At 41.9% G+C, this 14,077-nt stretch overlaps 1 protein-coding gene across 1 annotated transcript in view; it reads left to right on the top strand.

Moving 5' to 3' along the window:
- Nucleotides 1-14,077, top strand: part of FOXO1 (forkhead box O1) — a 60,207-nt gene that overhangs the window by 41,657 nt on the left and 4,473 nt on the right. Inside the window, exon 2 of the mRNA XM_053935812.1 lies at nucleotides 12,545-13,901. Coding sequence (XP_053791787.1) covers nucleotides 12,545-13,888 — 1,344 coding nt within the window. The 3' untranslated portion in view covers nucleotides 13,889-13,901. The remainder of the gene's footprint in view (nucleotides 1-12,544; nucleotides 13,902-14,077) is intronic.

Below are 14,077 nucleotides of genomic sequence, written 5' to 3'. Positions count from 1 at the left end.
CTGAATGTTTTAAATACAATGTTCAAATTAAATCTATAGAAAAAAAATCCTTGAGAAATTTTTGAAATGTAGTTCTGTAATTTCTACTTTGTCACAGAGACCGTTTTGTGTGAATTGTGTGGTGTTTGGAATGTTGCCTCTCTTTTTTTCTAATCTATAGGGCATTTTCTAGGGGTCATGATGGGTTTAGTAATCACATCCACTGCAGACCGTGATCGTGCTGAGCAGCAGTGATGGCACGTAGTTCAAAGTCTCTTTCCTAACTCTCTGCCATGGTGTCAGGGTGAATGTAGGCAAACAGTGCCTTGCTGGGGCTCTGCCTCGTCCACCTGTGTCACCTGCAATGCCTGGGTGCATGTGAGCTGACTTCAGAAGAGCTTTGTTGGCTTTCCTGTGATTTCAAAACCACCCTTCAGCAAATATGTTTACTTTATATTCTGCCCCTCTTTTTTTTTTTTTTTTTTTTTTTGGATGCCCTATTTCTTGCTCCTTTTTGTGTTTTGTTCTGAGCATGCTTGTGAGCCTGTGTTTTACAGGTTGCAAAACTGTGAATTGTCTCGTTGTTTAAAGCCAGCAGCGGACAGGAAGAAAGTGGAAAATACTGAATAGGCAGCATATTGCTGTGTAGGCATTTAATGTTGTTGCAGTGTGATATAAGTTAAAATATTGCTTATTTCCTCTTTGCTGTTCAAAACAACCTGGAGCATGTTATGACCAGGATCTAAACAATAACTGAAGAAGTAAAAACAAATGTTTTAACAGAGAAAGGCATGGCCTGTCAAATACTCTGTGTAATTTATGATTACATGAATACTCAACAAACAAAATACTTGAAAACACCTGACTTTCCTGGGGAAGACCTTAATTTCTTTTTAAAACCAAATGAAAATATGTGAAAATTCCCTGCAATATCTTCAAAACTGAAAAGAATCCAAAAATTAAGCACGAGCAGCAAGGGCTTCAGTGTTTCCTGAAGTGGCCAGCTGTTTAACAGATCTGTGGACATAATCCCAAATATATATCAATGACAAATTATTATAAAATTTCATAAACAAAGTTGGCTAGCTAATATTGGAAAACAGGCTTCAGTAAACATGCTTTCTTTTTTTCTTGTTTCATCCTTGTTTTTAAAGAGGGCTTTATGTTACCCACAGAATAAACAACTTCCTGTGTGTATTACAAATGACAGCTCCTACTGCTGACATTCCTGCTATTTTTAATCAGATGTAAGTTAATGTCCTGTAAATTTCATTTATTTATTTATATAGTTGAAACGAGTGCCCCATTCTGACCAGCTCAATTAAAGAGTTTGCACATCTTTGGAGCTGCACAGGGGGCTGTGTTGCTACTCTCTCTGAGTGTCTGCAAGAGGCAGAAATAAACTGCAGTACTTGAAAGAAGCAAAAGCTCTTGGGAGACAAATACTGAGCAAGTCCCCTGGAGTAACTTAAAACTTCCTTCTTGCACCCCTTTGAATGGATTTACGGCATTTTAGCTCTCAGTGTCAGCTGTGGTTTTGCCTTAATATATTTTAATGCATATCAGGGAAAAGCTGGAGGGAAGCTCCACTGCTTTCTTCATCTTTGGGCAAAAGGATGGGAGGCCCTGGCAGGCTTTGTGATTGGGAATTTGACTGTTGCAGTCCTTAAATCTGAATATCAAGGCTGGCAGGCTCAGGCTGCCCAGTTACACGTGGGCTTCTCTTCAAGGGGGATAGTGGCGATGATGGTGAAGCTTGCATCACGTGAAGACTGTCACCTCTAGGAGGAGGAAGCCTAATCTGGAAGTTGATAAGAGCTTTTTGGGTTTGAGGGATTAGCGTAGAGGAGGGGAGGCTTTTCAAAAACAATGTTTTCTTTTCTGAACTGATAAGAGTGATACAATCTACTGTCTGGGACACCTCCTATTCCCCCTTGTTAAAAGGCACCTTGTGCCCAGAGCTTCCCTGCGTCAGGCTCTGTCCAGGGGAATGGGAGACTGAATGAGGTCTGCTCTCTGAGCACCCGTGGTAAGACCAGTTTCCTTGTGTATATCAAATGGAAAGAAATAGTAATGAGGAGTAATTTATTAGACCTAGTTGGTAGGAGAAATCTAGCACCCAAAATGTCTAATGAAGCTCGTTTTTGCACAAGTGTCCCACTCTGGAAGCTGTCTTATTTTGTGTTCAGTGGGGTCCTGCCCCTCTAGCAGCAGGTGTGTATGTAAAACATCTCAAGCCACAATGGGGCTGCTAATCATCCTTTTCATTGTTCTCATTGTAAGATTTTACTACTTCAAAAAAAAGGACATTGGGGTATAGTAATGAGTGCTGGTCCATCAGAGCTCTTGGGGTTTACTCTGTTAATTCCATTCTTGTCATTAAAAACATTACTTTTTCTTGTCCTTTTTACTTTTCTTGTTTGTGAAGGAGGAAAGCAAATAAATACAGAGCTGATGATTTAAGTCACTGTTGCCAGATGACATTCTATGGGAATGTGGACTTGCCAGTATGTAGATTGTAAATAGTTCTTTGATTTAATAGGGGTCTCTTAAGTACAGAGCACAGCCTACAGTAGAGAGGGAGTAGGAATGCTTCCAAAATGGGTGTGAGGGAAGAAATTGGCCTTTAGATTTCCCTCCTCTGGGTGCCCATCTTGCTCTGAGGAATACTGCTCTGCCTCTCATAGCCTACTGAAAACTGTGAGCCTGTCCGGGGGTAACTGTTCAGAGATGGTGCTACATGTTTTGCAAGATTGGACAACTCTGGCTTTATAATACTGAGCAGATGTTGTAAAACCCAGTGATGAGTGCCAGTGATTCTTGAACTGCAGCCTGAAGAACATCACAGAAAACAGCATCTGAGAGGAAGACGCTGGCATGAACAGTGCAGCCACACAACAGGAGTCTTCCGAGTCCCCAGGAAATCAACTAAAATCCCTTTTAGGTATTAACCTTACCTTTTGAAAGAGGGTGGCTGCAAGTGGCCAGACAGTGAAGAGGGACAGTGCACGCTAGAATATAGCCAAAGGCTGTCCTGAAATTTGGATGAGGGTTTTTTGCTGGCTTTGGAGTAGTAAATTGTGTTACATAAAATGTGCTAGGCTGTGGGAGCAAACTTGAATTGGAAAGAGCTCTCTTGAAGAGAGTGTGCTGGTGGGCTGACCTGCTTCTGTGGTGGGGGAAAATAAGTACCAAGGCAAACTGTATTCTAAGAAGCTGGGGAGAAACATAATGCCTAATTTATGTGGTGCCTCTTTGGGATGTACAGAGAGGAGTAATTGAAGATGTATAATTGCTTCTTGTGAATTTGGAGTATAAAAACACAAAGAGAAATGAACAAATATTGAGTGTATAAAGCAATATCCTTTACCTATTTGCAGATGTGCAGGAGTTTAGAGACAACTTAAATATGATCCTATTTTAGCTACTTCAATAAAGATGTAAGAAATCAGTTCTTTTCTGCTACTGCTTTGTTAGCAGGCAAATGGTATTTTCTTTTCATGTTTAAGACAGATAAAGGATAAATTGGCTAGAGGAAACAAATAGTAAAACAGTGACTATGTACTGGACTTCAGATGCAAAAGAAACTGAGGGAAACAGGAATGTCACTTTGTTCTTTCCTCAGTTTCTCTTGTTTACTACATCAACATCAGATATTTACAACACTAGGTGAAATTCATGGTGTAGTTGTTATTTTTAAGCTGACACTGTCCCCTTACAAATATGAAACCTTCAGCATCTTAACCATTAGATGCGCTAAATAGTTTCTAAAGATGACCTAAGCCAAACAAAAAATTCCATTTAACTTTGTTTTAGTTTTCTTTTAGTAGTTTGGGGGACTGTATAAAATTTTGCTAGTATATCCTTGCACTTGTTATAGTCAAAATAAAGATCAAATCATAGTGAGATGTAGCTTAAGATATTGTTCAGCCTGTAAATAAAAGGCTTTGCCCTTCTTTTCACAAGTCTTGCAGCTTCCTCAAGCCAGGGATTTCCTGTGGGGCACAGCTAACCCTGCTGCAGAGGAAGCTTGCTGCTTTCATTGACTCTTTGTTTCTGAAAAACTGATATTCAGTGACATCCACAAATGTGAGTCCTGTAGTTCTTTGCTAAATGAAAAGACTGCCTCTGTTGTACTAATACAAGTGTAATAAGGAGATACATTTCCTTTTTTGTATTCTATGCAAAGGCTCAGTCAACAGAACTTTTTATACTGTTGGATCTGTACATCCCCTTTGGTATGTTGCTTCTCAAGGCAAGAAATACGGACAGATCTCGAGCTTCTCCAGGCATGGCCAGCCCACGGGCAGCACAGTGCATGGGGCAAGTGCCATGAACATAGCCCATGTCTCTAGTACATCCTGCTTTGCTTTACCTGCCTCACTTTTAACTCATTTTCAACTGTTGTGGGCAGCACATTGCTTGTAAATCCATCAGGTCCTGACAGTCATTCCAACCCTTTAGGTTATCCGTGGTTTTGTGGAAGCAAATGGCCTTAATTCATGAAAATTAACATCTGCGGCTCCCTAGCAAAGTAACCAGCTGAAACCAAACATACAGGTCTAGGTTTGCTTGTGCCTTTACCTAGACAAGTGGCAGAGATCTGTTTTGGTCATAATGCAGGGATTTTAGTCTGTAAAACTTATGTGGCTTCTCAGGCAGGGATCTTTACAGCTGTTTCACTTAACCAGTTAAAGCTTTTTGAGTAATCCTATCTGGGGTTTTTGATTGTGTTTTTTTTTCTTGGAAGTTCTCTGCGTGCTTTCAAAGGCTAATGCAAAAAATCAACCCTATTTTCTACTACTTTCACCTCTGTAATTTGCACTTAAGACCTTGGTCTACTTCTGACCTTATTGCTTCTAATTGGTAAGAACATATTTCCAGTGTTCCTTTTAAGATGATATGCTAGTCTAATTAGCATTGATATATTTAGCATCTATACACTTTTGTACCTCTTCATTAGAGCTAACAAATGTTAATAAAAGGCAGTTTTATTATAGAAAGAAAAAGAGCTGGGGGGAAAGATTTCTATAAACAGTGCTGTAGTCTTTGTGATGAATTGGGTGTAACAGTGGAGAGTGGCAGAGGTGAAGCAGGCTGTCTGTTAAACAGGAAACGAGTGATTAACATTTTTTGTTCTACTGATCATAATTATTCCCACTGGCTGAAAAAAAAAATAAACACCGCTTAGTCTCTCTTCACTATAGCTGCAGAATAAAATTTTGAGCTGTTAGTCATTCTGGCATTGTATGGATGAACTGCTACGTTATTACTTAATTTTTTTTTTTTCAGTTTAATGAACTTTGCCTATAATTGTGATCCATGTTTTCCTTGCAATAACCTGCTTTTGCTCTGCATTTGAGGACAGCTTTTCCTCAGACCGTTATGGCTGTGTGGTGCCTGCGTCCCTGCGGAGTCACATTCCTGGTCACTGCATTAGAGCTCACAGTGAATAATTGTAAAAGGGCTATCTGCTCGCCATGATTACAGCAGGCTTCCTCAGGGCTTGATGGACTACAGATGATTCCAATGCTTTTAACCCCTTTGATGGGCACACCTTAGCAGTGGTGCACAGTGCTCACCTCAACTGCGCTGTCATCCTTTCGGTCTGGTGTTGGCATAATGCAGGTGTTCCCTCACCTTTCCTGAACCAAAGATGCAGGCTTTTGTACGTGCAATGGCAATATTTTGTAGGACTGGTTTGAAAGACTGATTATTTCCCTGACCTCTGATGTTTTATTGAGTCCTTTACCAGCTTTTCTGTGATAGCATCTGGTCCCTCAGGTTATTCACAAGTTCTCCTGCTTTCCTGATTTTGTGTTACTGACATAATTGCACATGCTGCTTGTGAAGGCCAGAGGTCTGAGAGTGCTTAAGGAGAGCAGAGAAGAAGCCCTAGTTTGAAGGGCATTCTGACTTGGAAACATTCCTCTTCACTGAGGTCTCCTTGTTGGCCTCCTGTGTCACTGATGAACTTGCTTCATCATGAGCTGTATATATGCATATATATGTTTCATATTTGTGGAAAACAGAAATGTTTATTTACAAATATGGAACCCTTATATTTGTCAAACACTTGTTTTCCATCTGTTGGAGTAGAAAGCTTGCAGCATCAGTTTTGTAAAGGCAGTATTAGAATTTGTCTGGATCACCAAAAATAGTTATCTCTGCTATCGTTGAATTTTTTTTATCTGATATGTATTTTTCTACACTTTACAACTTTTAATGCTGTGATAAATGAAGTTGATAAATTATTTATCCTGATGGCCATTATTTATCCCGATGAAGCTATTTTGTCCCTTTTTTCCCTTTTTTTTTTCCCTAGCCAGTGTCACGTAGTTTCTTTGGCTTTGAAATCCTAGCAAATGTCTATGTATTTGGTCTGTATGTGTTGATGATACATCATGTCTGTATTGTGCTCACAGAAATAAATGTAGTTACAAAACACAGTATTGACACTGGTGTAGGTGATGGTTATCCTGGCTGTGGCCCTGTCTCTCTCTTGGAGGTACAGAAAATGTAAGAGTGGTTAGAAGTTTTGGTTGGGGTCATCATATGTGGAACAGTGTCCAGGTGTGTGCTTGTCCTGTGTGCACACTTTATATACTGTGAACCTTATTTATGGTTTTTACTTTCATTCTTCCAAAATGCCTGTAGGGAGAGTAGGCAGTGCTATCATATCATTAGAAATGTCCAAACTGCCATTATAGTAAAGTGCTTTCAAGGAGTCTGTGTAGGATGAGGATATATAGGGTATGGCAATTGGGAATTACTCAAATACATGTCAACAGAGCTGCCCACTCTGACATGTAGTCATGGACAGCCAAGTCTTAAACATCAATGTCTGAAGTTGGGTATGCATTTTCTGTTCCTGCATGTTACCATGATCCAGAGAAAAACACTCCAGTGGTTGAGAAATCCCCTCCAGTTCCCAGTGGCAGCAGGATGCACTGGAGGATGGCCAAGCACCTTCAGTGTTCAAAGTTTTTTAGTCTTTGACAGCTATGAGAAGGAATCACAGGATTGTATAAATCTGTGAACTTGAATGCAGAATGTACAGGACTTAGATTAATGCCACTGACATATGGCCATAGGAAGCCCCTTTGTGTTCAGGAGACGTGTAGCAACCATATAGCAAAAACATGCACTCCGTCCTGTCCTTGTATATTCATACATGGAAAAAGGGATGCATTGCTGAAATCTTACCACATGGAACAGTTTATGGAAGTGTCTCCATGTTTGGAGGTGGTGTTTCATAGGTAGTGGTCTGGGAAAGACTCCTAATATGCCACCAGATGTAATGGAAAGCACAGAGAAACAGTGCAAGGTCCCCCTAGGATGAGAGAATTATTTCTTCACTTCTTTCAGCTGATACTTCTTAACTGTTTAACAGTGTAGGAGAAAAAATGAAGTCAAACAAAAGCACCACCCCAGGAACAAAGGACCCAAAACAGCATGACCTGTTTGGGAGGAAATCCTGCCCTTCCACCTTCATGCAGCTGCAGGTGGCAAGTTTCCAGCATCTTCTAAATATGACTCTTTGACCTGAGGCTAAGTGACATGCTTTCTGTCCATACTCTTATTGGACAACAGAGAAGGTTTCTGAGCTGTAATAAAAAAATACCACAACCGAGTGGCAAAATTAGCTGTTTCATTAGCATTTGAGGCCTCTGACACTGCAGTGTGGTTGTGTTGGTGAACATTGTAGTGTCAGAATATGTGTGCTGTCTGTAGACCAAGTGCTTGTGGCTGTCCAGCACTAGCTCTGAGGCAAATCCAAGCTCCATGTGCAGCATCGGCATCTGAACATTTTGTATTTCATGGTTATTAGGTAAGACAAACAGGATTGCCTTACACCAGACTGTTGTACCAAAGGAAATTCTAGTAGGTCTGGAGTTACCAGTGTTTTCTTTCCTTCTTGGGCTCTTCATACAAGCGCCATAAATTTGGCAGCGCAGTTGGAAACCACAGCAAAACAGGTGCAGGCGGTGTAGCTATTGCAGGTAAACATGCCTGTTTTGCCAGGCATGATCTAACGTAGCCTTGGATAGATGCTGTGTGGTGCCACTTGCCATTGATAGCCTCTGCTGCTGCTGTCCGGCTGTCAATGCTGAATGAGCTCTGAGCCAGTGTGCTGGAGAACTTCCTGGCCTCTGCACACTTTCCTAGGAGTGTTAATGACTTCTTAGAGTGGCTCTTGCCAGTGAGGCTCCAGGAGGAGGATGATGTGAACATCTGGACCTGCTGTAGAGTCCCTGTACAAAGACCTAGAGAGACAGGTTGAATGTCTTCTGTAAGAGCATATTGAAATCCTGGGGGGCTGGGGGTCTCCACTTCTCTGCTGTGAAACTTACGCTTTGGTATTGTCACCACAAGGAGATTGTGCTGGCTCAGAAACATGCAGTAAGCTGTCATTAACAGGATGTGCTACCACAGCTGATGGTAGAGCAAGCTGGCAACTTGTGTGGGCCATCCCCTTGGAAGAGGTGTGGAAAGCAGTGGACTCCTGGGATGTCATCTGAATGAAAACTTGGTGGGCAGTCGTTAGACTGTTAATTTTAATGGAAATCCTAGACCTATGTGTTACAGAAGCAGTGTTGCTCCTGTGGCCTCCCAGTTTGTTATGACTGCATCTGCTTCCAGAGGCCAACTCTTTCCTACCTTTGTTACTAGTTACTTGTTACATCTCCCTGAGATGCCGTGGCGTGCTTTATTGCAATGCTGTCAGCATATACAACTTGATAGCAAACACACCTGTTTTTGTAAAGTGTATTGATTCTCACACCCATTCCTCACTCTCCCTTTTGGTGGCTCTCATGGCACTCTGGTGGGATGAGATCTGCCTGTGCCCATGGATGAAAGTATGAGGGCGGGAGAGACCATGAGCACTTGTAGGTGCTTCTACAAATTTGGGGTTTTGCAGCACCTCGGATAATCACAAATACACAGCTAGGTCCTATTTGGAGAGGTTTGCAGTTGGGTTAAAGGGGAGCTCTGCTTCCCTCTGCTTTTGGTGCTCCAAGGTCTGGGGTGGAAGAAAGATGGCCAAGTGTCACTGGATGGTCTCACTTCAGTAAGTACAATGTTGTCAAGTTTAACAGAGCAACTGAATTTTCAGGTGTTTAGTGAAACACCAACCCAATTTACTAAAAAAAAAAAAATTAAATACCTCAACTTCATTTGGGATAGGGATATGATTTTTCTCAGCAATTAGTCAAGTTTAACTTAAGTGGTGTGTTTTGCTATTTATATCTTGCGTTTAAATGCAGTGTTGGATATTGGTAGAGTTGTTGGAAATGTCAGAAGTACAGCTGAATTATATAAATATGTAGATTCAAGGGAATAATTATCTTGGCTTCATGAGTTTTATTAGCCGGGATGTGCTCTTCACATTGCATGTAGCTGATACCAGTTTTGCATATTTTGAGTCTTAAATCAGAAAGTAGTAATAAGCATATCCACAGTTCCTGGTCTGAATGCTGAAGCAAGTTTACTTTATCTCAGAGGCAAAAACTCAATCCCAGGAAGCACTCCACAGGTGGCAGCAGCCCTGCTGCCATCCTGACCCAGATTTTGATAAAATTCCAGTGCAGTTATGCTCAGTGCGATGTGGCATGAACTGCTGCTGTGCAAAGACTCACTTCAAAATGCAGATGCTTGCTTTTGGAGTTACTCAGGTCAGGTTTTGGGAAGCTTTGCTTCGAAGTCTAGGTGAGACTCGTGGCTGAAGGCATCTCCGTAGCATGCTGGGGCTGGTGGTGCCGCCACGCGCCCCAGCCACTAACAGCTGCGCCACTCCTCCAGCTGCCAAGATCCACTGCTGAAACTATACTTTTTTATCAGGTCATGTTTGCATCTGGCAAGGATTTGTAGACACAACATCATTAACAGCAGTGCATATTTTCACAAGATTTACCTCTTCAACACTTTTTCCAAGTTAGTAAATCATAGCTTCTTTAATGTCCTACTGGCTGCGTGAAAAACAGGAATTTATGTAACAAGCTCTGGGCCGCAAACCTTTTCCTGTTAGGAAAATTTTTTTTCATTGCTGGCAGAGTTAGGAGACAGCTCTGTTACTCAAAGAGCGACCTCAAATGTCCTCGGTACAATAATACCAGATTATAACATTTTTGATGACTAAGGAATAACAGCGATTTCTTAAATATTTAACACTTGTGTAGCAGAGAAGAGGGAGCTGAGCCTCATCACAGTGTTTTCCCTGACCGATGTTTTTCGTGTGTTTGATATGACTATTTTGATAGTAAACAGTGATCCTGAGCCAACCGGGTATGTTTACAAAATACAGTAAAAAAATGAACTGGCGCAGGAGGTTTTTTAATCAACAGCTGCTCAGAGCAACTTTCTTGCAACATTTGTAGAGCTGGATTTGTGTCAGCCGCAGATTCGTCTGTGGCCCTTGATTGAAAACAACGAGCTGTGCCAGGCTGGCCTCACAAGGCTTCTCGGCCAGCCCCTGGGGCTGCGGGCAAGTCCAAAGATGGATTTCCAGGCTTACCCTCCCTATGTGTTAGCTGCACCTGGTGCAAATAAAATTCCAAGGCCTTCCCTAGCACCCTGTTGCTAGATCAGAGATAGTATTTTGATTGTAAGATTACCTGAAGTGAAGAGATATACAGTCCTACAGTTTCTAGGAGAATGGCTTCCATTTGAAATTGAATAAGGAAACACTCAAATCATAGAGGCATCATAGGGTCGTAGAATGCTTTGGACTGAAAGAGACCTTAAAGACCATCTGGTTCCAATCCCTCCTGCCATGGGCAGGGTTACCTTCCACTAGACCAGGTGGCTTCAAGCCCCATCCAGCCTGGCCTTGGATACTGCCAGGGATGGGGAATTTTTGATGGTGTCTGTTTAACTGGGACAACTTGTAAAGACGGTTCTTCGGAGGAGAGGCTGGAAAGGTTTCTGAGTTTAGGCACATGGTTTGACTCAGTGCTGTTCTGGTTGAACAGTCAGTGCCTTGAGGCCATGCTCTGCCATCTTCTGGTGTTAGGGAGTGTCTTGTGCCCCAGTTTGGGCTGAAGCTGTGCTTCTGGGGGCATAGACTCAAGTCAGTAGCACCTGTAAGGTGTTGCAGGACTGTAACACCTCCTTGCTGCCCTCATCTACTGAAAGTGTCCTCTGTTATCCCAGAGTAACCACTTCTGTTGAGCTCTGCAGATGGCCAGTCCTGCTTTGTCTGTTCTGCTTTCCATGGTCCAAAACATATAATGGCTCTTGCAGGGAATTTGAGCCTTTTGTCTCTGGTTTAAGCTGTGAGATGTCTGTTCGTGCCTGGAACGCCTACTTAAGATCTTTAGACAAGCTGCTGAAAATTACTCTGAATGGAAGTCAGGTAGTAAATTACTGATTTCTCTGCCATTGAGGTCTAATTTCTGGTTTTAAACATTTATTTCATGTGTTGTTTTGTGGTTCCCTTCTCCTTGTTCTGCATGTAATGCAGTCCTAGCATAGATCATGGTACTGTCTCAACCTTCTATTAACATGTATGGCTGCCTGTTTCAGCACTCTTTGAACTTGTGGCCTTTTGTTAGCAATTGTGTCAAGATGCAGGAAAACTTTTCTGTTGATACAATGTTTTTTACATGTGCTCAGCAGAAAATGATATGAGCAAAATAGGGTTTTTTACAGCTTGGTAGTGCAAAGATTAGTCTCTTGTTAACAGGTCAGCCTGTGGCCTTCCATTTTGGATTTTTTTTTTTAATTTGTCTGTATTTAAGAACAAAACATGAAACATTACTCATGGCTGAGGAGGCCAAAAAAAAGCTCCAGTACCTCTGGCCATTCTTGGCATAAGATATCTGTTGCCCTCAGGTATTTGAAGAGTCAGTTTTGCATATTAAAACATTGATTTTGAAAGAGAATTATGCTTTTAAGACTGAGGGTTTCATTACAAGCTTGTCTATGTTCTTTACATACCTTTATATTCTATGATTTCTTAGGCATTTTATGATGTATACTTATAAAAATTAGAACTTAATCCTCAACTGGTTTTCTATATGTATTTTCTCACATAACACAAGCGATATAAACCTCACTAATGCTCAGTGACAATAGTGACAGTTTGTGTGTTGCGTTTCTGTAGGATTTTGGGATGTGCAGGATGAGAATCCATTAGAAGGACCATAGAACAGGATCTAGTATTCCTGAACTTTGCATAAAATAATAATTTTAAAAAATCCATAAATACAGTCAGGTTCACTCATCAGTTGACTCACTTCAGTCGTTTTCTTGATCTTCTGGCTTATTTTTTCTCCTTTATGTGGAATTTTTATTTCAGAACGGTTTTATTGAACTTCTTATAATGTCAGATGCGATGGAAGCAAATGACAGACAAATTGACATGGCGACTCTTTGCAAGCTTGTTTCAGCCAGTTCAGAGCGATGAGCAGATAAAACAGGTTTCCAGGCTGGCATGTTTTCTTATTTAATGATTACCCCTGTGTTTTCTAACAAAATGAGAGTATGCTTACAAAAGCAGGTGTTAGTATGCCATAAAAGATGCGTGTCTTCTCCATTTCTTACATGCTATTCTATTTTTCAGAATTCAATCCGTCACAACCTGTCTCTGCACAGCAAGTTCATCAGAGTACAGAATGAAGGAACAGGGAAGAGTTCCTGGTGGATGCTCAATCCCGAAGGAGGGAAGAGTGGCAAATCTCCTAGGAGGCGAGCAGCATCCATGGATAACAACAGCAAGTTTGCCAAAAGCAGAGGCAGAGCTGCCAAGAAAAAAGCAGCCCTTCAGTCTGGTCAGGAGGGAAATGGTGACAGCCCCGGATCACAGTTCTCAAAGTGGCCTGCGAGTCCCAGCTCTCACAGTAATGATGACTTTGATAACTGGAGTACATTTCGACCTAGAACGAGCTCTAATGCTAGCACAATTAGTGGAAGACTTTCTCCTATTTTGCCAGAGCAAGATGACCTTGGAGATGGGGATGTGCACTCCATGGTATACCCATCATCAACCACCAAAATGACTTCTACTCTACCAAGCCTTTCAGAAATGAGTAATTCTGAGAACATGGAAAATCTTTTGGATAATCTCAATCTCTTGTCACCGAATACATCAATGACTGTGTCAACCCAGTCTTCATCTGGCACCCTGATGCAGCAAACGCCAGGTTACTCATTCGCATCCTCGACCACAAGTATAGGTTCACCAAATCCTGACTACAGGAAATTCACTTACGCTCAAGCTAGCATGAGCTCTTTGTCCCAGATTCCTATGCAGACTCTCCAAGACAGTAAATCAAGCTATGGATCGATGAGCCAATACAACTGTCCTGCGGGACTTCTGAAGGAGTTACTGACTTCCGATTCTCCACCGCACAATGATATCTTGGCATCAGTGGATGCTGGTGTTTCCCAGGCTGGTGGCAGGGCGCTGGGCCAAAGTGTGCTGATGGTCGCCAACTCGGTGGTGCCGAACTATGGCAGCCAGCCACCCCACAACAAAATGATGAACCCTAATGCCCGTCCTCACCAGGGACATAACCAGCCAGCGCCTGCAGTCAACGGCCGTGCCTTGTCACACACAGTGAACACCATGTCACACACATCAGGGCTAAATCGCCTGTCGACAGTGAAGACTTCGTTACAAGTGCCTATGAGTCACCCGATGCAGATGAATGCCATGAATCCGTATGCCCCTGTTAACAGTTGCAATGGCTACGGGAGGGTGGGAATTGTTTCCCTCCACCAGGAGAAGCTTCCCAGTGACTTAGATGACATGTTAATTGAACGGTTGGACTGTGACATGGAGTCGATTATCCGTAATGACCTTATGGATGGAGAAACGTTAGATTTTAACTTTGACAGTGTATTGCCTAACCAAAGTTTTCAGCACAGCGTAAAGACAACCACACACAGTTGGGTGTCAGGCTAGGATGTAGTAGGAGGTAAGCTGTGCTTTTTATAATAAATCTGCAAAACAGCTAAAGGGAAAATAAAGAAATGTCAAGATGCTTAAAATCTGGGAGTTCTTCTGTGTTGGCATGTGAACTCCCTTGGTAACAGTCAGTCACTTTCCAGTCCTTTGTTAGTTTGAGAATCAGGTTTGTACTGGTGCATTAGG

Source organism: Vidua chalybeata, chromosome 2 (assembly GCF_026979565.1).
Source record: "Vidua chalybeata isolate OUT-0048 chromosome 2, bVidCha1 merged haplotype, whole genome shotgun sequence".
Taxonomy (NCBI): Eukaryota; Metazoa; Chordata; class Aves; order Passeriformes; family Viduidae; genus Vidua; species Vidua chalybeata.
The sequence above is the reverse complement of the archived record's forward strand: the minus strand, read 5'-3'. Positions and strand labels throughout refer to the sequence as shown.